This window comes from Oxyura jamaicensis, chromosome 20 (genome assembly GCF_011077185.1).
Source record: "Oxyura jamaicensis isolate SHBP4307 breed ruddy duck chromosome 20, BPBGC_Ojam_1.0, whole genome shotgun sequence".
NCBI classification, from domain to species: Eukaryota; Metazoa; Chordata; class Aves; order Anseriformes; family Anatidae; genus Oxyura; species Oxyura jamaicensis.
Window position 1 is genome coordinate 6,335,169 of NC_048912.1, and position 23,215 is coordinate 6,358,383.

Below are 23,215 nucleotides of genomic sequence, written 5' to 3' on the forward strand. Positions count from 1 at the left end.
AGGCTAATAATAGGGAATTTAGCTAACAAAAGCATTCTGGAAGCATGTCCATCAGCTTGGCTGTGATTTATAACACAGCCTTATAAGCCAGGTTGGATGGTGCTTATTTGAAATACACACAGATTTTGGTGCCAAAATTTCAATTAATACAATGTCTAAATACAAAGTAGCACATGTTTTTTGGTTCTGTTAAAAGCCCTGCAGGCTTTCATGGCCTCCAGCCTCCCAAAGGTAAACAGAGATGACTGCTAACAAATGGTCACGGCTCATTCGCATTGTTCTTTCTAGATGATTTATGAAGGCCTGGCTGAACATCACTGTCGGTTTACCTTTGTGGTTTTTTTTTGTTTTGTTTTGGGGTGTGTGCATGTGGATTGGGTTGCACTGGAGGTTTTCAGGATTAGACTGGATAAAATCATGAGCAACCTGGTCTGACCTCACAACCTGATCACACTTTGAATAGGAGATTTGTCTACAGACTTCCTGAGATCCCTTTCAGACAGTTTTTTTATTTTTTATTTTTTTTTTAATTTTGCAAAAAAAGTGTATTTTTGTTTCTGTGCTGATACAGTCTAAATCCTTCTCAAAAATTCAGGTAAAGTGAGCCTGTAACATAAGTGTTCTTTTCTACCAATAAAGTCAAAGAATAGGTCTGGCCTGACTTTTGTTCCTATTTATGCTTTAGTAGCATTTTTTTATTTTTTTTCAGGAAAAAATGTAATACAATAAATAATTCAGTTTATCTGAGGTGAAAACACAGAAAAAAGTTACTCTTGAATTAATACCAATTATAGGATCATTGTGCAGTCTCTATGTATTATAGTGGTAATTATTTCAGATGACAACCTGCCTCTAAAACAAGTGGATATACTGCATTTGGATATATTATTTTTATTCTTCTTTTATTCTAAAATAATTTTAAAATGAGGAAAATAAGTATGAAGTGCATTTTTTTTTCTGTTTTTTTTTTTTTTTTTTGGGGGTGGGGGGAGTGTTACAGCCATATTATTAATCTATCAGGGAGGAAAAGGAAATAGTTATTACAAAGACAGAGTTATAATAATAACAAAAAATATTTCACAAAATCAAATGCAAATGAGAAGTGTTTTCTGGAAATCTTTTAAAAGCTTTTATCTGAAATTTTCCCTGAAATAGTTTTGTTTGGAATTAAATCTGCCCCAGACAGGGCCAAAAACATAGAAGCCTGAAAACCTAAATTATTAGTTAATTATCATTATCCAAGTTGCAGGAAAAGCACCTATTTGACAATATAACATTAATTAGAATATTTACATTTTCTGTTTTCTGGAATGTCCTTTCTGACAAAACACTTTTAATATAAGAGTATTAACCAGTTGGTGACCTTGAAAGCTGTTCTTTGAAGAACAGCATATTGAGATCTACAAACTCCGTGTGTAGGGGGAAGCACATTACATGGGAAATAGTACACAAGTGCAAAAAGGTGTTTGTAGAAATAAGTAATTATATTGTATATACTGGATGATTCAATGAATGCTGTTTAAGTTAAATAAATAAACGTAAAACAATGCAGGTTTAGTGCCCTGTAGATATATATGATATGCGCTAAAAACCCTGCTGAGGTTGTAAAACCAACATAAACTAATGTACAGGGCTGGCTTTTTACATGTATATTAAAGCAGACTATTCAGACAAGAATCTGGCAATATCTGGAGAATCTACTTACATTAAATAGTGAAATCCTTTCAATTGCTCTATTTCTGTTCATCTTTAAAAAACTCTAAAATACCTTATAAAGAACAACAATCCAATAAATACCAACAGATACTTTCAGCATAAATACGTAAAACATAAGCATCTATATATCAAAATCATCTTCATACCAAGCTACAACAGTACAATAACATTTTATAAATGTTTTTAACTTAAGGGTTTCACTGAAACCCCATTGATAGTTGCATTTTCTCTGTGATCTGAAAGATCATTCCAGCACTTTTCAACACATCTTTTTCATCATTTATTCGACACAACTTTCTAACACATCTTTTTTTGGTGTACAGTCAATATGGAAACAGAAAATAAATTTAAATTAAAACTATAATCTGGGTCTCCTAAATAACCTTCCCCTAAACCAATCATTCTATTTTTAATTCAATTCCCCCCTTTCTTTCTAGAAAACCTTATAACAAAAAAATTAACTACATTTGACTTTCTAAATACAGCATTATAAACTAGCTTGCAGTCACTTCAGCACCTAGTAGATAGCCTTCAAATATGTAATGTTGGACTGTAATGGGATTTGCAGCTTCAAAGAAAGAACCATCCTCAGAATGAAACAAAAGGTGGTGTAAAGCCAGAGAGATGTAGGAACTTGTATTAGAAGTACGGTCTTTTAAGAAGGCACTACTGCTTTAATGTATGCAAGAACTGTTCCACTTGCTCTGCAAGTAGAGTATTTATTTGCGTAATAGACTCTAAATAAAAACTGCAATCAGTCACCTCAGAAATTGCACATCATTGCGTAACAGCCAGTGATTGATTACCAGATGCAGACATTGAACTGAATTTCTAATTTTGGTTTTTACAAAACAGCAAGATAGCTTTTCACTCTTACTTGCTACCTAAAATCTAGTGCTTGTTTCCTGCCTTTCTTAAGGCTCTACAATAACTATTCAATTATATATTATAGTAAAATGACTTAAACTGCTGTTTAATTGTAAAGGGTTTTTTGATGTATGACTCCCATTGAGTATTTTAATAATAGGGCTGAGACACAAATCCATTCTTTCTTCACTTCCCTGTTACAATTACATGACCTAGTCTGCACATTATTAACACAGTTTCCTTTATTTCGGAGACAGTAGAGCATCAAAAAATAGGCAGACCGCTCTCTAACGGTAGTGCTGAGTTCTCAAAATTCACTAGGGTACACTTAATGGTACACAATGGTATCCCCTTTTTGTAAAGCTACATTTTTGTAAAACTTTTACGCAGACTAAATGCAGAGTTTCAATTCTTACAAAGTAGAAGCCTGCTTTACAGTCACTTATGAAGTAGAAAGAGAAGCAAGAAACACCATACAGAAGCATATCAATCATCCAGTTAAAAGCCCTGTCTGCAAAAGTGATTGAATCTTCTATGCCAGAGGAAAGCACTAAACTATTTTTTTTTATGCAAAAAATATACTCTGACAGAAAAACTCCTTTCTTAGCTCAGCTGATAATTCCTTAATTCCCAAATGAACGATGATTAATAGGCTCTTGTAATTTTAATCTCAGCTACTAGTATTTAACCTTTTTATTATTATCATCATCATTTTGTTGCTAGTGGGTCTTATTTTGTTTGGCATTAAATGCCAATTGTGTAAAACAAGAACATCCTGTTTAAGTTTTCCTTTTAGGTACAGAATAAATCTAAACACCTGCCATACGTATCTTGCACTTTATTTTACTTCATATCTGTCATTCTCCTTTTCAAACTACGATAGAACTCTATCCTACAAGCTGGAATTCCAACAACTAGATTCTGCAAAGGCATATGCTTGGCATAAAGAGAATATTTTTCAAATGCAAAGACAGGAAATCCTGATCTTTTTCTACTTTGTCTTGTAAAACCAGTATCTTAAGAACAGGCAGACAGCAAACTGGCTCAAGTAGACTGGTCCCTTACCCTCAGGTATTTCTGGGTCCTGGACAGCTCAAGGAAGATCATCCTCACTTCAGTCATACCCAGATGATTCCTCCTTTCCTTTATCCACATGTCTATAGCTGAAGACTGTGTAGAGAAATCACCTATAGATTCTAACCTAAAAAGGTTAGAATTTTTGATTTTTTTTTTTTTTTTGCAAAAGGCAAAGAACGTCTGGCAGTCCAAAATCTGACCATACTCCTTCCATGATTTATAGAACACACATCTCTCTTCTCTCATTTTCTCAGCTAGTCCTTTCCTAGGTACTCTCTTCTCCCCTACACCCCAAAAAACAGAATTAATACATTTTTATGCTGCTGAACTGCTCAGTGCTTATGGGGTATGGTTCTTCCCCACAGGGAATCTATCCTGTCTACTTAGATGCTAAATGCTGCTAGAAAAGGTCTCTAGCTATTCTGTTTTTATACAATACCTAACACCTCCCCACCCCACCAAAAATCCCAGTCTTGGATTGTCTTTCAACACACAAACACAAAAGGAAATCATTTAGCCAATTTGAATGTATTTACTTTCTGATTTTTAAATTGTCTTACTTACCCCATGATGATGACTTTTTTTTCCTCTGAATTTTCTCAAATTCCGAATTAAATCATCTTATTTAACTGAAGCATAAAATAAAGAAGACATTCTCAGTTCCTTCTTTGTGGGCAAGCAGATCTCTGGTTGATTTCTACAGTTCTGCAAAATACATTAACTTCATTTTGCTTTCTAAATACTAGAAAAACAAATCAACAAAACTTAAGAGGAGACTAAGTATTAAATCCTATGCAGCTGTTCTCAAGCTAGCTGGCTGATGATAATTTTCTGTTTAATTCCTTTACTAAATAAATAAAATGATAAATCAACAGAAAAGCGGAAAGGCTAGACCATAATCTTTTCTTAACAAGAGGCTAAATTTTTGTTTTGTTTACTCATTTAATGGAAAAAAAAAGCATCTAAGAATAGCTATGTTTGCAAAGCTCATTTGTTTAAAGGATAGGACATTCAAAATGACAAGGTGGGCTGTATTTGATACGTGCCCACATATAACACAGAATTGCGGAATCAAAGATGCAAAGAAATCTTAGGTCCTTAAACCTGGGACTCAATTGTTCAAACAGCAAAAACACGGAATTATAAGCCAGGCAGGAAAGTTGGTAGCCAGAAAAGTAAGTGGGCTGTCTGTATGCAAGCCCAAACAGTTATCTCAGTTTCCAAATACTAAATATCATGAATTCTGAAAAGGTATCTCAGAAAACTACTTGTAAGCAACAGAAATACAGTGGTTTTTTTGTTTGTTTTTAATATGTATGTACAGTGCTTTAAGAAATAGGATTTACTTACATGCCAAAGACAAGACTTCAGCACTTTAGAGATCTACTGAAAACAGCATACTTGTAATAGGTAGAAGGGGTCACTTCACTGCTTGTATATGACCCTGTCATCAAATTTCAGAAAAGAAGAAGAAAACTTGACCACAGGTTCTAAGGAGTAAAATAGCAGCCTGCAACATTAAGGCTTGTTTTTTTCTAGTATCCCACCCACAATATTTTACTGCAAAAGAATGGTTTCAAGGCTTTTGTTAATCAAAATTAACATTGTAGACAACGGTGATATCCTCTTAAACGTACAGCATATGTCTATTTTAAGAACTTAAGCTAATATATATAGATCTTACTGGATAGCTCTTATGGTATGAACTTGAACACTAGCTTAATAGTACTATAATTATCATAACTCATTATCTCATTATAGCTCATGATCTAAACCTTCTTTGCCATTCGTTGTTCTAAAATAGTGTAATTACTAATTATAAATTTTAAACTTGATTAACATATTAAAACTTACTTTCTCCTACAGAAAGCATGTCTGTAAAAAAATTACTACAAGTATTTTATTTCAAGTATGTCTCTCCAGCTGACGAGAACACACATGGCAGCATATTTTCTCTGTACAATTGCTCTTTAGAATTCTTAACATAAAATATAAAATCCAGTTTCTGAAAACATTAGTCTGAAACTCAAATAGAGATGGGAAAAGGAATAGGAGCGTAGCCAAACTCAGCAGCAGAACGTTTAACAGACACTAGCATACATTCTTAAAAACTGTTCGGGGAAGCATTGAACATTTAATAACGAACAGATAGCCAAAATATCTTCACAGGTGAACCAAATTTTAGGTGCTCTTTTAGCAACTGGATCCAGGTGTCTTGCCCTCTTGAACCAGTTGAGGCCAGGCACTATCTGATTTTCCCTTTTTCCTCTTCTGCGTGAGGCCCTACTTGTCCCTTGGCCTTCTCTCCAATTTATTTATTTTTTTTCTCATAAATCAGTCTACTTTTCCTGCTAAATTCCGCTAGAGCCAGCAGATACACAAATTCATGTATTTTAACACCTCAGAACACCATGAATCCTTTCTCTCTCCATTTCAACGTGAGGGTGGAATAAAAAAAAGGAAACAAAAGGGACTTCTCAACATCTTTTGCCTAACGGGAGGTGAAGAATCCCCACTCTTCTCCAGAGGAGTGGCTGAAGAGCTGCTCCCCACCCGCAGGCAACGTTCCAGTTCCTCAGCCTCGTGAAGAGAGCCGACTGACCGAGACACCTCACGCGCCCGTGAGCCCCCTCAGCCCCAGCCGTTCCCGCCTCCCGCGCAAGCCCCACCCATCCGCATATCGGATTGGTAGGAGCCCTTGTCACTCATTCCGCACCCGTCTATAGCCGTGAGCGCCCAACCGCCTCACGAAGCTTCATTCCCCTTAAAAACCGCTCTTCTAAGTCGCCTAACTATTAGCTTGCACCGCCGCCATTCATGGCTTTCTTCGTCTTGATTGGTTAAAACTGCGGAGGAGGCGGGTCTTCGGTACTGGCTGTGTTTACCGTGTGTGAGGTGAAGGCGGTTGGGCGGGAGGTGTCGCACCCCTCAGCGGGCAGCGGGCGCGATGGGGCTCTGCAGGAAGGGTAGGAGCCCACCGGTGCTCAGCCCCGAGTTCGTCCTCCAGAACCACGCGGACGCCGCGTCCTACCTGGCCGTGGGCATCCTGCTGGGGCTGATGTTCGAGGTACTGGGCGGGGCGAGGCGGCCACCGGCCGCTGAGGGGAGCGGTGTCTGGTCCTGGTCCCGCTGTGGGGCAGCTGCTTTGGGGTGCCCGCCTCAGAGCTCTCCCTGCGCCTCAGCCCGCTGGCTCGGGGGCTCTGCCCCGCTCCTCTGGACCCGTCTGCCTTTCCCCTCATTCCTGCAGGGGTTTGATCATGGTTCTTTTTCGCCCCGACGCCCAGCTCTGTGCACCCGGACCGGGCGCCATCAGCTCCCCCTTAGTGGTCTAGTGCCTCCTTTGCCAGCTGGTATTCGCACTTCTCAGCCCTCTTACTGCCCTTCTGCTGGCTGCTCTATTATTTTCTTTTTCGTCCAGTTTTCTTTCACGTCTGCACTTTGATTCCTAACAGCTTCCCATAAGCTCCCCTCTACTCAATTCCGTTCTGAGGAAAAATGCCCCTCTCACAGAAAGCAGTCACTGTATGTCTCTTTGTTGTGGCTGTTTAGAACTTTTTTCCCCTCTTCAAACGTCCACATAGTAAAACAGACAGGGAAGCTATTGTAAAGAGGGTTTCAGACCACCAGTTTTTGTTTTAAGTATGCTTAATCAGATGGTAGTTAAAAACTACCAGTCACACTTCTGCACTGCTGCTCCATATATTGCTATACTTGACATTTTTTCCCCCACTTTTATGACAGAACTCTTCAGTGTTCCATTTGTCTTAGCTCAGGCTTTGTATACCATGCAGAGGTCATATTCCTGTAATTCTACAGGAATTTGAAAGGACTCCGCGGCACCCACAGGGTCAGTATCGTTATTCTGCTGACTTCTTTTGAAGGAAGAAGAGAGAGTTAATATTAGTTACACCCATGTATAATTAGTGAACTGTTTAATTCCTACTCAGTATAACTCGCAAAATTCAACATTCTGCAGACTATATTCAGGGGTGGCTTGTGATGTGTTTTTATCATGCATGTTTGAATATACTCACTGTATAATTTAAACATGCATCTACTTATTGATGCAGAAATACTCAGTGGATTGAGACAGCTTTCAGGTGCTATGCAATGAATGAACAGTGGTGCTATGTAACAGGTGATAAATATGCATGTTGCTAGAATATTCTATATAAAAAACCTATACATCCTTTCATTCTGTGACCAGATTTTTCTGTATTAGATCTCTGCCTCGTACAGAGCAAAACTATAAATAAGTACAAGAGTTCTGTGAATTAAATCTATATTTCGTTTGTTCACTGTGGAGGTTTTAGACCATTTTTATAATCTGTAATTCAGTCTCTGCCAAACAAACAAAACTACTGATGTTCTTCCAGTATTTTTTGGTGACATTTATCATGTTTCTATATTGAGTGCTTCATAAGTGTTACTGGACTTGCCTACACAGCAGTTATTTCTATTTTATTTTGGTCTTGATTTCCTCTCTGTATTAAAGAGAAATTATTTTTAACTTTTAAGTTTGAAGCACTGAAGGGCTACTTTTTTTTTTTTGTCTCTTTAATCAATGCTTTTCACTGCATTTTATGCTTTCTGTGATTTCAGCTGCAGCTGTCAATAACAGACATCCAAACCTAACCTGTGGTACCTCAGGGTTATACACTAATAAGTTAAAGAAAGTGTAAATGAGACTTTTCACAGTTGAATAACTCTTGAATGATCTGCTCGGGCTTGCATAGTACTATGGTAAATACAGGATTTTCTTTTCGAGATGGCTATTGCGCACATTTTTAAGACCATACAAAAAACAATAAGTACACTAAAGTTAGAAATAAGCATTGGAATGCTATAAATTGAATTATAAGAATTTCTTTAAAGGAAACTTAAACTTCAGACTGTTTATCCACCTTAATTATGCTTCCTCATACCTTAACTTTGCTGATTATAATGAGGTCTAAAGATGTGTGTAAGGAGATCCGCTCTGATTATAACATGCTGAAAAGTGGTAGTTAAAAAACAACAGATAAAACAGTAAAGTTTTTATTTTCTCCTCTGAGAACCTTTATAGTCTCTTATGTGCCCAATACTGCTCATTTTCCTGAGAACAGGGTGGCGCTTGTCTTCTAAAGGAACCTTTCTTTTAGTTCTTCTTAAGCCTCTAATATCTTTGCAGAGGAAGCTTCATGTGATTTCTTTCCTCTTCTTAGAACAGTTTACATCATCCTTATATCCTCAGCTGTCTTACCACGGAATACCACTTAATGGGGCTCCCATACTTCCAGTAGAGTAGAGCAGTTGTAGTGTCATGTTGCATGCTTCATGGACAAACGAATAAGCTAACCCGCTGGGCTCGAGCAAAGATGCTTACTACCCTCTTCTGCCAAAGAGCATTTAGAAAAAGAGAAAGCTTATCCATAGGAGAGCTAATTTCCTGGTATGCCTTTGGGATATGATCATAATGCTTGAGTGGATTCCACTGAAGGAAGCATATGATTTCAGTCCTTTTTAGAGTGAAATAAGATTGCAGTGAACGTGCAGGGTAACAGGAATTATGTTAATGAAGTAAATATGAAGAGGGTATTTTGTAAAATGTGAAGTACAAGCTTCATGGTTAGATTTGTAAGCTATGCACCTGTTTACTTTATAGATTGCTCCTTTGCTTTGCTTTGCCATTTGAGCTGCTCTGGATTCTGTAGTAAGGCTTTTCTCACAGCCTGCAGTCATTCATGGTCTCAGAAGGCAGCACAGCACAGCCACAATCATTGACCACTTCGCTGTTGTCATTTTGGCATGTACAACAAGAGGGAAGAGGTATGGTCCCAAATTAAGGGATCTGGCAGAAGTTGCACTGTGCTGTCAGAATGTCTTTCTGCAAGGGAGAGTGTTTCTGTGGATCCTGAGTGATGACTTACTGAAAGCAAATGGTGCAGTTTTAGCTTGGTGCTGGTGATACCAATCCCTATGTAACTACCTGTGTTTTCCCTGTCTTTCCAGGAGAATTGTCAATGGATTTATCACGCTCTCATTCCATGCACATTTTAAGCTGGTGTTGATGCTCTTGCTATTTGTTCTCTCAACTGAGCATGTGAAAGAATTTGCACAGCTGAGCAGCGCAGCATGTTAGGAAATACATCTGTGTTATAAGTACTAGGGTTTTCTCCTCCCTCCTGTTTGGCTGGGTCTGTTTTACTTTGTATAATTTTCCCGTCCAGTTAATCACATCACTACTTTTGATAGCACGAACAGGGGCCAGAGACAGTAAGTAACTGGCAGACAAGAGAAAGGCAGGATTGCTCCTTTTGATGGTAGTGCTGGCTTAGACGAGGTTAAATTTTTCTTGGGACTGTAGTGTCTGATGGTCAATCTTGTATGCCAGAAAAATTGTTATTTTTTCGTTCCTTAATGAGAATTCATTTCTAAGGCACTCTTGAGGATTATGACTCCTCTAGTGTTTAATTTAATGGGTGCAGTGTACTGAAGTGATAATGCCATTTCCCCCTTTGTTACAGAGGATCTTTTGCGTTTTTGTGCCACTCGTTTGCTTTGTAGCTGGTTAAATGAATGCTTGTTTTATGTACTCCTGGATGTTCTTAGTTATAGTTTCAGAAAGTAGAATGTGTAACACCTGATGAAAATAGCTTTCTTTTTTTTTTTTTTTGTTTAATTCACATTTGTGAAGGTCAGTTTAAGAGAAAATGTAACAGATACAAGAATGTATTCTCTTACCTCACATCACTTTTCAGATGAAGCCTGTTGTCCTCTGATTTATAACCTAGGTAACTGACTGCTTGCAGGTGTAAAAAATGTATTCGCTATGGCGGTGTAGGATATAATTCTGTATTGCGTTCTTTGCACCAAAAGAACCAGTTGTTTGTTTCCCTTTCCACTTATATCTGTTATAGTTTATCACTTTATCAGTTAGATCAACACAGCTGTTTAGCTGTTTGTTTTTGAAGTTGTGCAAGCCAGATAATGAAATGTTTTCAGTTAACTAAGCAAACATTTACCTCTTACTACTCAGTTGTAGGGTCATACAGTAATGCAGATTATAAACAGTTCCATTGCCATAGCTAACAGCTACGTATTCTGCAGGATGGAAATGGGAAGACGTTATCAGGAACTGGGGATGGCTGAAAGCATTGGGTATAGGTTTTTAGTGTTTTTTTTTTTTTTTTTTTGATAGTATTGCCACCAGAGGAAAAAGTAATGTAAAAGTATACCGTTGGTTACTGTCGATCTTATTTCTAAGATCGATCTTATTTCCTTTTTTTTTTCTTGCTTGATTTATCAGACAAAAATTCATAGGTGAGTCTTACAGTTCTACTATGATGTTTTGAATACTCAATTTGTTTATACAGAGGCTTAGTGAGTATATCACTTCTTTGAGTATCTTGCAAGGTTGTATGAATCTTTCCATCTGGATTAATTTAGTCTTAACTTTTGAAATAAATAAAAACCATTTACACTTTTTTAAACATTTTAAAATGTATTTAGTAGAACAGTGAGTAATTTGATCCTTAGCTAAAAGGACGTAATTCAAGTCCTGACCCTACGCAGCAAATGTTGAAGGTTTTGCAACAAGGTGAACCTCTCCATTTGTAAGAGATGAATAACACTTCGGGGACCTTGCTGATTTAAATCAAAAGTGGAAGAACGTTTGTTGATGGCATAATCTTCTACTTTTGGCTGTTGTATAGTCCAGTTTATTTGAAAAATCTGATAGCTTTTTCTTGTTTCTTTTAAAATTCCAGGTCACAGCCAAGTACGTCATCATCTTTATTACTGTGCAGTACAATGTCACCTATACCATTGGTGAGATTAAATCAAATCTATTTTGTTTCTATGTAATGGAAGAGCTCAACTGTTAAAAGTTACTTTTTTTTCCCTGCTCTCAAAACTTCACTTTTATAATATAAATATTTTACTGATATTTGAGCAGCATCAGGTAGAAATCTCCTATAGCAGAGACTAATGTAAAATCCGTTTGCGGATATAAAGATGCTTGTGATGTGACCTTTTCATAGTGTTTGGTGTGTGTGTTCGTATAGATGTGTACAGTTGTGTGATCAGGTTTTAAAAGAAGATCTAGATGAGTTTTGCACCAGGAATTTTTGAGGTTTTGGCTTGGTTTTGACTGAGTGTCTCTTTTGAAATATAGTGCAGGCAGAAGCGACATTTGATATGCAATTAGTTGTTCATTGATTATATCTCAGGCTGTTTTCAAACATGGAAATGGGAAATTTCACACTTAGAATTCTGCAAATGTACGGTGTGTTAGGACCTGTGCCATTCCTGTTATGGGAAGCAGTTAATTGCTTTCTTGACACCTTCTGGCCTAGTATCATTTAGAAAAAATGTTTGGCCATATTTCTGCTGTTTTTTATTTGTCAAAGGGTAGTCTTAAGGATAGTTAGACCCCCCCCCAAAAAAAAAAGTCTTAAAAGTCCTTGATGTTTATGAAAAGTGGCAGCTGACACATCCAACTCGTTGCCCTCTCTTAGGCAAAGGCAGAGGATTGTAAATGGTAGATATGCTAGCCTGCAAATCGGGATGAGTGTGGTTCTTCAGCAGTTGAAGTGCAAGTTATTTCTTCCTGTTGTCTCAGATGCATGAAGAAAGGTGAAGCTGTTGTAAGGCGTGTTTGTAGGCCAAAGGAGAGACATCCCTACAAAATAAGCCTTCTTCAAGCCCACTTCTCCTTCTATGTGCTTTGTAAATTGAATTTCATGTATATTTTCTCCTACACTTAAACATTGTAAATGCAAACACTTGAAGTATTTGTGACAATAGTAATATTCTTTTTTTTATAGCAATTTTGTTTTTGATTTATAGGAACATATTGGTTCTGTAAAAGTAAAAATACTTTGCAAATATGCAGCATTTTTTTAAAAAGAGATAGAAGTTGCTTGTTATTTACCAATGTGTCAAATGACTATGGATACTATCCTCACTATGTAATTCTTTTTCTACGTGTAGTCATGAGTCTTAAAATCAAATCTTTTTGGCTCTCTACCAAAATGTATACTGGAGGATATTTTGTTTTGATCGTCTAGATGAAAAAAATGGACTGAGGCTATAACTCAGTGTCTGCTGCTCTCAATAGTTCACTCCTGGTTTATAATTATATCACTGTACTGAAGGAAAAGAGGGTGTAGGTCATTTGAATCAGGCTTAAAAACTAATTCTCCAAACCAGAAAATAACTGGTCTCTTGTATCTATTTACTGTAACTTCCAAGAACAGTGGTCGCTGCTGCCTTTTCTTGGTTGCAGAGTATTTCTTCATAAGAATGTAAAAAATACTTTTTTTTTTCAGATGACAAGAGTGAACGTGTTAATTTTTATGAATATGGTCCTAAAGACATTGCTACAATCTTCTTCTACATGCTCATAGCTATTATTCTGCATGCTGTAATCCAGGACTACATATTAGATGTAAGTTTATTACTGGGATGTAGTTCCCGGTTTTAAATGTTATTTTTAGCCATCAGTTGCTAACAGTTTTCCTATCTATTTTTTCTATCTATTGTTAAATGGTTGTGGAATATCTTCACATGTAGATCATTTGAACCACAGAAGCTCAAATGTTTTCTGTGTGCAAAAAGATTTGAAGCATTTATCAGTATGATGTTCATTTTTTTTCCCTATAATCAATATCTGAACGTTTTCTGTGTGAACTTTACTTTAGTGGCAAATCTTAGTAAAGCAAATTGGGGTATAAAGCGCAGATCAAGGTTTTGAATAGTGGGAGCTATGTGTTTTGATTAAGGAATGGGAGATCTGGGTATTAAGAAATTAAGAGGGAACACTAACTCCAAAATAGTTGCTTGTTTTAGAAATTGTATGTATTGTTCGTTTTTTTTTGTTTGTTTGTTTCTAGAAAATTAATAGACGTCTGCATCTGTCAAAAACAAAGCACAGCAAATTCAATGAGTCAGGACAGCTAGCATTTTTCTACTTATTTTCATTTGTATGGGGAACCAGTATTTTGAATGCAGTAAGTAAGTCACTCTATTTGCTATTTTTATTTAAAAAAAGTAGACTTGAAGTATTAAAAAGGTCCTTAAATCAATGCCCTTTTTCTTTAGGAAGAATTCATGGTGAACCCAACGTTACTGTGGAAAGATTATCCCCATTCTCGTATGCTGTAAGTATTATATTCTCAGTTGGAAAACCTGGTGCTTCTACTCACTGGATATTTCCCTGCCCAAAATTTTAGGGACTGCTGATAAGGTAGTGATGTTGGTACTCGATAAGAATGACAGTTAAGTGAAAATCCTTTCTTTTGTTTGAAAATTGATGGCTGTTTTATCCAAAGGTAATTTTTGATAATTTAAAAATCTATAAGACATTTGCATGTATTCTTACCTTTACCTTTAAATTAACTGTGGTAGCTGACAAAGTGAAACTCTTTGCAAAATGGGACCTAAAATAGGACTGCTGAAGTGTTTTACACTGAAGAAATGTATATTTGTGAGTGGGTTAATAGACAGGACTTATAGCTTAATTGATTTTTAATTATTATTAAGATGACTTACAAAACTGTCATGTTTGTCGCCTTTTTTCTTTTTCATTTTACCTGTTTCCTGGCAAGGGTGGTAGAAGGAAGGGGGATTGTACTAATTTTTATGAAGTGAGTTCTACTGCTCACCTGATACACTGTTTCTGGTTTTTAGGGTCTTTTTTTCTTTCTTACTGTCTCAAAAGGTGATTGAGAACTTGCTATCAAGAAGCTTATGAACGCTATTTCAAAAAAACTGTCATCACAGGTTTGTTTTGTATTTGCAATTCCCATGATTTGGGAATCATCAAGTATAACGAGTCAGGATAATGTGTTTTAAGATAACGAATTAAAATTTGTCTCATATTAAAAGATGATGAGTTTTCAAGTTTTCATTCATCTGAATTATTGTTCAGTTTTCAGGTAAAATTCTTCTATATTTGCCAGATAGCCTATTGGCTTCATGCACTGCCAGAACTATACTTCCAGAAGATCCGAAAGGTATGGAGAGAAGTCATCAGTACGGTTAATTAGATATATATTCCTTTCAAATTATTCATGTCAATATTTGTTTATATTGCTTGTATATGTATATTCAGTTATTTAGATACCATTTATGTATTTTATTTGCTTGCATTCCTAGGTAACTTAGATAGGCATTCTGTAGCTTCAGGTACAGGTGTTCTTTCCAGACACTTGCACAGTAGTATGAAAAATAATCAAACTTAATGATGTGCTTTTTCTTTGGATAATATAGTGAAACCATAACAGCAGTTATTATAATTTCTTCAATTTCAGGAAGATATTCCAAGGCAGCTATGTTATATTTGCCTTTACATTGCTCATATCTCTGGTGCCTATATATTAAAGTAAGTATTTACATGTTCATTTTCAATCAATGTATCTATTTTCTTCATACTTAAATTAAAAAAAATAAATAACTTTTCTGTTTTATAGGTTGCAGCATTTGGGGCTAATTCTAATGGTACCTCACTATTTAGTGGAACTGATTTTTCATGCTTCACGTCTTTTCTACTTCAGCGATGAAAACAAGCAAAAAGGGCAAGTCTTTCATGTATTAAGTACAATTCAGAGCTTTGGGTACTAATTGCATATAAATGGATTTCAATGTATGTAAAAATACTTAGGTAGCAAGTCTCTTGTTCTATGTCTAATGTTACCTGCTTTGAATTCCAGAAGAAGTCATCATAACTACATAGTCATAGAAGCAAATATACCACCTCATAATCATTGTCATAAGAGTTTGCTTGAGCTTTTTGTTCAAGTCCCATATGAGATATATATTGGCTTCTGCTTCTATATGATGCCAGTTTACTTACATGTCCATAAATACTTGTATGTAGGGATGACTTTAAAAAAAAAAAAAAAAGAATTGATAATAAAAGCAACATTCCCTGTAAATTCTTGCAGGTCTCTCTCCTTTATAGTTAAGGTGCAAAATGGAAGTAACTGTACAACATAGGAGGTGATGTCTGAAAATGTGTAGCTGATGTTCTCAATTATATCTCTTGAGGAAGGTTCCTAACTATTCTGAGAATAATGGATATAAAAGTAATGCATTTGAGAAAGAAATGGGATGTAGAGCAGAGATAAGTAACAGAAGCATGCTAAGAAGGATAGGGTATGTTTTGCCATTTGAATGCAAAGAATTCTGGAGGTTCCAATTTGAAAAAAACAAAAACAAATAACATTGTTCCACTTAGGTGTTCTTGCTTCATATTCTTCCATTTTCTGCCCGGTTGGAAGGTGTTATCATAAACACCTTGCTTTCTTTCATGCAGCCTCCTTTGAGGTAGTGTAGTGCTGCTTCCCTTTCTGGTCTTCTCGCCAGACCCATTCGTGTCATTCCTTAAAACCAGAAATTTTAAATAGGTGTGCTGAATGTTCTTTTCTGAAAATCCATGTTTATGAATGCATATAGGGGAAGTGGGAGAGCTAATTTTTCATTTGTATATCCTATTTAATTGTGAGGTTTTTGGAGATAGGAGGTTACCTGCTTTCTTTTATATAACATCCAAAAGCATGAAGGCTAAATATACTGATAAAAAAAAAAATCCTGTCTTATAATTCTAATGATTCTAAGCAACTATGTCTCCTCCCCCCCAACAGTGCCTTTTTAATCCATTTAATTCATCAGTCGTTTGATAGTAAATATCTTTCCAAATAAATCTTTATGTAATGGCAGTAATAATACTGATTTTTATACATTTATTTTTATCATTTTAATAGCACTCTGTTACTCAGGGTTCTTTTGTCACATCCTAGAGCAAAAAGTTGCCCCCTATTCTCCAGTGAAAGCTCACTTTCTGTATTTGACACCTTGAAGCAGGACTGAATGTTTTGCAAGTCAGTTTTCCTGTAATTATTGGGCCTTTCTGTAGGCTTTTTCTGTTGTTACTGAGAGGAGTTTAATGAAAAGCTTTGTATGTTTGAGTTTATTGAAAAGAAATGGGCTAAGCAGGGAAAGCACATTAATTTCATTATTTTGTTTTCAGATTTACCATCTGGGCTTTACTTTTCGTAATGGTGCGTCTTTTGACCCTAACTTTATCCGTCCTCATATTTGGATTTGGTCTGGCCAGAGCAGAGAATCCAGGTTTTTCCATAGCAGACGGAAACTTCAATGTACTCAGTGTGAGGTATAGCAAGGCTAGTAGACATCAATTAATGCTTACATAATGTGGCATTTCAAAATATCTTTTAATAAAACAGTCCAAGAGGACAGTGTGTTTTGAAGAAATTCCGTTTGACACCTTTCCTTTATATTATTTAAGGAAAGGGGAATTTTTTGCTCTTTTCTATCTTTTTTTCATAGTACTACTAGAACAGGGTATGCGTGTAAGAAGGAAGAGGTGTCTTCTTTTTAACTGAATTGTTTATTTACTTCTATATCTATTGTGGACATTGTATCATTTAGAAGTAACAATACCCATATTTTAAAAATATTTTTGTACTTGTTCATTTTGAAATTTTATTACTTTTTCATCATGAGCTCATCACTTTAATGCTCACCTTATAAATCAATGCTTGCAATTTAGTATGTGGGAAGGGATTTGAATCTCTATGATTCTTCATTCATAGATTGAAGCCCTTTTTGGCAAGCAGTCACACATTCTCCTCTTGGCTGTTGAAAGCTATGGTCATAGCTCCTTGATAAACGTGATTGCTTTTATCAGTATGCTTGCATACAGTACTCATTCATTTCTTGTGTGACGCACTTTATCTTGAGTAAAGCCTTCTGATATATCTGTTTTCTGTGGTATGAAGATTTAAATTGTTTTAATAGTAGACTTTTGGGGAAAAAAATAAGGACAGATTTACAGTCTATTAATGAATAACCAAAGCTTTTATCTAACTGTCTCTAAAATCTTAAATTTCATTAGGATTAGCTGCCTGTGTGCTGTTTGTTTAACGCAGGCCTGGATGATGTGGAAATTTATAAACTTTCAGCTGAAGAAATGGAGAGAGCGTATTAAGAATCAAATTCCAAAGAATGAAAGAACAAACACAAAGAACAAACTGACAAAAAAGGAACTAAACAGAGGTCAGTGGCGTAACATTTTAAGTTCTTTGTAGACCAAATGGTTTGATACAAGATGTATCATCTTTTCTTTTCATAAAGAGCAAGAGCATCTATCTCTTGATGTGTAGAGAATATACACAACATGATAGCTTCTTCAGGAGTTAGGACATGTTCTCTAACTGTCAACAGGACAGCACTCGGAGTGCTAACTATATTTAGTGTTAACCTTGGTTGATCTTCATGATTAGTGTTATTCATTGAAGACTATTTTAATCTAAATGCAAGGAATAGTTCATGAAACTGGGCTTAATGTTTTTTTTTCTCTTTAAAATCTTTCTAATGCTTCTAAATTGAAAAATTGTTTAACTTAATGAGAAGAGTGTCATATGAAATCCCTACTATATCTTATATATTCTATTAGTTTCAGATCATTAAAATTACATTTGTTTGCTTGTTCTTCTGTGTAGAGACGTATTATGTAAAGAACATCAAACCCACTGAAAAAGAACTCCAAATGAACGTCCCAGTAACTGGCAAAGGACAAATAGAAAAAATCTTTTAATAAATGACATTATATGACTTTCAAATCCCTGTATTATATCAAATCAATTAAGCGTTATGAAGATCGTGAAATTTCATACTGTTTATATGCTACTTTGTTCCATCTGTACTGTTACACCTTTTCTTCATGCCATGGCCTGATCTTCTTAAGCTATTGACAGAGAAAGCTGTTAAGTGTGAAGTGGCAAGCTGTCTAGGATAGCACTTTCCGTATTGGCAGAAGAATGCTGTATAAAGAAAAAATCTGAAGGAATCAGTAAGATTGGTACAAGAAATAATGGGAAAAAAAAAGATACCTGTTAAACTAAGGCACCATAGAAGAGATGTTGATTAATACTTAGTACTAATTACTCAAAAGATAAGAATAGTCAATTGTCTAAATAGTGACAATAATCAACTGTCACTTGATAGAGAGCTTACCAGTGGGCCCCAACCAGTTTCTGTGCTGATGTATTCATAAACAAATTGGCAAGGTAACAAAACCTGTCAATGAAACAAAAATATTCAGGTACCTGACATCGGAGTGTTGTGAAATGATCTTGCAAACATGGAATATGCTTTAAAAAAATAAACAAGCACCACAACAAAAAACTAAATTCATAATCTACAATGCATTTCCTAAATTTATAAGCTACTCAAAGTAATACATATTATGTATTATGAGGGAGGGAAAATGAAATATAATTTATGTATACACAACAGTAGACTTCAGAGCAGCATTAATGTCTCATGAAAGATCTTTTAATACTTTTTCTGTAAGTATCAGGTCAATGATTTGTTGCAGTAAACACCTTACAATGGTCTAAATGCAGCTTAGACTTTAAGAAGCTGCCAAAGATCCCCTGGAATGTGAGATGTTATGTTGGTAGGGCTAGTCTTTATTTGCCACATTTTCAATATTCCTATTGAAGCATCTGCTACTTCTCACTGCTGGAGATAGGAGACTAGACTTAGAAGCAACTTCTGTCTGATTTCCTGTTCTTACTAACTTCATACAGTCAAAGTTCTTAAACATTTTTGGGTACCTAACTCTAAGTTAATTTCAACTGAAACAAATACTTGATTTTTTCCCCTGGTCTAATTGCTGTGTTTTTCACGTGAAGCCAAGTTGTATTTCTGCTTACTGTATTTTAACTTTCTTTATTTAAAATTACAGTTAACATCATCAATGAAGCAGCAAAGCTAGAATATGGAGCATCACCAAGAATAAGAAAGTCAAAACCAGTATGAGATACAAAGTAGTATCAAAAGACAACGTTTGACAGAAGACTGTGAGTTAAAAAATTGACCTTGCAAAGCTATAATTTGGATCTCGTTATTTAAATGGACACTACTAGACTATATTTTTACAATTTTTTTGTTAATAACCCTAACTTTATGATAGGATCCTCTTTGATCTAGGTTATCCCAGTAGGCACGTTTAAACTCACTTATCTTTAACAATAAAAACGGACAGATCAGTTTGAACTTCTGGCTCTGTGATCAGAAATTAGTACATTTCTGTAGTATTTTTATTACAGATAGTTCAGGAGGCTGTTTAAATCTTAGTTGTTTGGTTTTACGTTTTTATAAAATCTAAAGTCTGTACCAGAAAGTTCCAACCATATTTGTTTACCCTGCATCTCCCTGAGAGTTATTTTCTTTATTGCACTCCTCTTACATGGAGTAAAAGGTATGTCTAGAAGCTATATAGCAAAAAAATACAGAAAAAAATGCAAAAATGTTTTATAACTTATTTCCCTTCAAAGATTACAGTTTTAGAGTGCAAACTCTGACATGACATTGCTAATCTTTCAGTATGAAGATGTGTATTATTTTTACTAAAGACGCAAATTGTGTGCCTTGGCAGAAATGGTAGATTGCCTGTTGGATTTTTTGCTGTGGATTATACCCTCCTGTAGGAGGAGGGGAAAAGGAGGGGGAAATAAAAAGTAGTCAGTTAATATCTATTGTATTTTAGCCCTTTGGAAGTTTTGTCTTTCAATTCAAAATATTTCTAAGAAGTTAATATTTTATGCTTGCAATCACAAGCCAAATTTTTTTTCCTCCATTGTTTTATTTGCCTTTAATTTGTAACAGCCACTTCTTAAACTTGAGCCTACTACTGTTTAGGGAGGTGTTCAAACAGTATCGCAATGAATACTACAAGCATAACCTAAAGGCCTTTTTTTCTTTCTTAGTCTCTAGATAATAATTTATTTTAGTCTCTGACTCAAGGTTTTTTGTTTGTGAAGGTATTAATTTGCTCCTTATGTGAACACTTTATTTAGATGTGATTTTAATATTAATATGCTTATATTAAAAGGAATTATTTCTCTATAGAGAGATTAATGGTATTTTATTAAGTAACTCTCTTAGGTCTGATGTTGATACCTTAATGTTGGATAAGTTTCAGGAACACGCTTTCTTACTAGCCATAACCTTTTCCCTATGTGAATAAATTGTAGGAATACTACATTATTCACATAAGCCTATACATTTTTACTAAAAATGTGTACCATGGAACTAGACTACATTTGCTGATATTTTTAATTGACTTAGGTACTAGTAAATGCCTTGAGCAGTTTGAATGAGATTTGCTTAGCCTTTAAGTATTTCTCAGCACGCTGCTCAAAAGACAGTGCTTTCTTTAAAGTATACTGCAACTGCAAGCCTGCAGCTCTTGTTGATTTCAATGTGTTTATACCCAAGTAGCAAACTTTCAAAGTGAATCCAGAGGGTGGGGGTTTAGGTTTCAGTATCCGTTTCTAGGCACCTGAAACTAGACAACTTGGAACATTAAAGACTCTTTTGGCAAGTGTTACCAAGAAGTATGTTACTAATACTACCACTTGAATAAACTGATAACACTCTTGAATGTTCTTAATCCACTCACAACACTCGTGATGGCCATATATATATATTAAAGACTGTATTTTTTTATTTGAAATATTGTTGTAGAAATACTAGTGCAAAGTCTCAGAGGGGATTTTCAAAAGCCTTAGAAACATAGGTCTTAAGTGCCATGAAACAGCCAAGTCAGCCTATGCTTTAGGTCTAGGCTAAAGACTATGCAATATGTTGGGGTATGTGCTGGGGGGTTTTGTTTTTTAACAGCTTTATCAGTGTGCTTTTTCTTCCTCCAGAGGACTATGAATGTCACAGAGTAACAATCAAATTAGATGTAGACTTGTTCCTGTTTCAGCTGCGTAGCCTTTGCTGAAGTTGCATAAAATCTGTTAGCACAGATGTTGCAGCATGTTCCCTAGTGGTGTGATGTTATGATGAATGATCCTGTTAAGTATTTTTAACATTTAAGGCATGAATTTATGTAAATCTTAAGACTTTCAGTGTAATTGTATGTAGTATTTTGTAACAATCGAATTGTAAACTTTTATAGGGTAGAGGTCCTCTGCATAGTCATTTGTGTACACATCAAAATGTAAAATACTACCATTCATCTGCTTTGGAAAACCAAAATTACATTCTCTTACTACTAACCTTCCTTTCCTCTCAGTGAGTATCTAAGTTTTTTTTTTTTTTTAATTTTGTTTAAAAGATAAAACAGCATCTTTTAGTGCAGAAAATCTTACATTACAAATTTGCATTTCTGGTTTTGAACAGTATGATAGGAATGAACAGATTTTCTTGATTTTGGGGAAAAAAGTGAAAAGAGAAATTCTTAAGCTGATCTATTTTACATCCTATTCTTACAAAGGTTTTGAATTGACCACCTGAAGCAGAATAGTTTGAAGTCTGTATAGTGGGATAGGGATTTAGATGATACTGTTACTCTTGTCTGCTCCTGTTTAAAAGTCTACTAAAAACTGTAGTTATTCTGAGTAAGTTCTAAACATGCAGGATGTTGTCTTGGAGTTAGTTAGCAATTTCTGAAAACATGAGAGCTTCTAAATGCTCAGTGTTCTGCAATACTGCGTGACTACGTAAATTGTTTCATTATTTTGTAGATAAGTGAGTTGGGATGACAAAATCAATGTTCATCTGTATTTGTTTCTTAGCATTAGAATGGGTTGCTACATCTACTTAAATTGAAAGCACACTTACTTGTACTGTTTTTCTTAAACCATCTGAATGTTTGACTTCAACCACAGGAAATTCTAGTAGTTAGAGAAATGGGTGGAAGAGCACTGATATATTGTAAAGTATAAAATTTTAGGTGTTTAGCTTTAACTGTCAGTAGCTGGCACTCACTTCATGAACTTACTGACCAGAAACAACAGAGTAATGTTTACAAACAATATCATTCTAACACTTTTGTTTGATGCTGTTACAATTATCTCCTAAAATGTAGTTTTACCCTACCTTGAAACCAACAGTGTACTGTGGGTTATATTGAATGTGTGTCTGTCTGAGTGCAACAAATACATTGGCTTGTTTTTAATTCTACTTAAGCTGTATTTTCATTTCAATTAATTTGTCTGTGTCTTTTTCTGGGTAACCAAATAGTGTTGAAATGTGTGGTTTTTAATGCAATATGGATACCTGAATTCAGGTAAACATAGAACCATTAAGGTTGGAAAAGACCTCTGTGATCATCTGGTCCAACCATGCCCTACCACCAATGTTACTCACTAACCCATGTCCCTAAGCACCACGTCCAACCTTTCCTTGAACACCCCCAGGGACGATGACTCCCCCACTTTCCTTGGGCAACCCGCCCCAATGCCTGACTGCTCTTTCTGAGAAGAAACTTCTCCTAATTTCCAACCTAATTCTCCTCTGGCACAACTTGAGGCCGTTCCCTCTAGTCCCATCACTACCTGTGAGAAGAGGCCACCCCCAGCTCCCCACAGCTTCCTTTTATATTTTCATCAGTCATTGTATAAGATAAAATTACGTTTTAGTGAGATCTTGCTTAAAAATAAATCAATTACTTTAATGCACTGCAGTGTATGTTGCACATAGGGTTTTGGTTTTTATTTAATGTGAAATCCATAATACATAGAACAAAAAA

The 23,215-nt window shown here is 35.6% G+C and overlaps 1 protein-coding gene across 3 annotated transcripts; it reads left to right on the forward strand.

Annotated features, from left to right (window-relative positions):
• The first annotated feature begins 6,481 nt into the window (after positions 1-6,481).
• LOC118176903 (translocating chain-associated membrane protein 1-like) lies at positions 6,482-22,957 on the forward strand. 3 transcript variants are annotated; one of them, XM_035344209.1, is made up of 11 exons: positions 6,483-6,727; positions 11,409-11,469; positions 12,972-13,090; positions 13,536-13,652; positions 13,744-13,802; positions 14,573-14,657; positions 14,955-15,025; positions 15,114-15,218; positions 16,673-16,816; positions 17,561-17,725; positions 19,422-22,957. In XM_035344209.1, the coding sequence occupies exons 1-11, from the start codon at positions 6,608-6,610 to the stop codon at positions 19,489-19,491; spliced, it is 1,116 nt and encodes a 371-aa protein (XP_035200100.1). In that variant the 5' UTR covers positions 6,483-6,607; the 3' UTR covers positions 19,492-22,957. The 3 variants fall into 3 exon arrangements, with proteins under 3 accessions (XP_035200101.1, XP_035200100.1, XP_035200099.1); XM_035344208.1 differs by having other exon boundaries at positions 6,485-6,727; positions 17,561-17,721; positions 19,418-22,957; XM_035344210.1 differs by lacking the exon at positions 19,422-22,957 and having other exon boundaries at positions 6,482-6,727; positions 16,673-16,826; positions 17,561-17,693.
• Positions 22,958-23,215: the final 258 nt, after the last annotated feature.

Coding starts and splice junctions, on each gene's coding strand:
- LOC118176903 (XM_035344209.1), top strand. CDS start 6,608: ATGGGGCTCTGCAGGAAGGGTAGGAGCCCACCGGTGCTCAGCCCCGAG. Junction 13,091..13,535: donor TCCAGGACTACATATTAGAT/GTAAGTTTATTA, acceptor GTTTGTTTCTAG/AAAATTAATAGACGTCTGCA. Junction 16,817..17,560: donor TTCAATGTACTCAGTGTGAG/GTATAGCAAGGC, acceptor AAATTTCATTAG/GATTAGCTGCCTGTGTGCTG.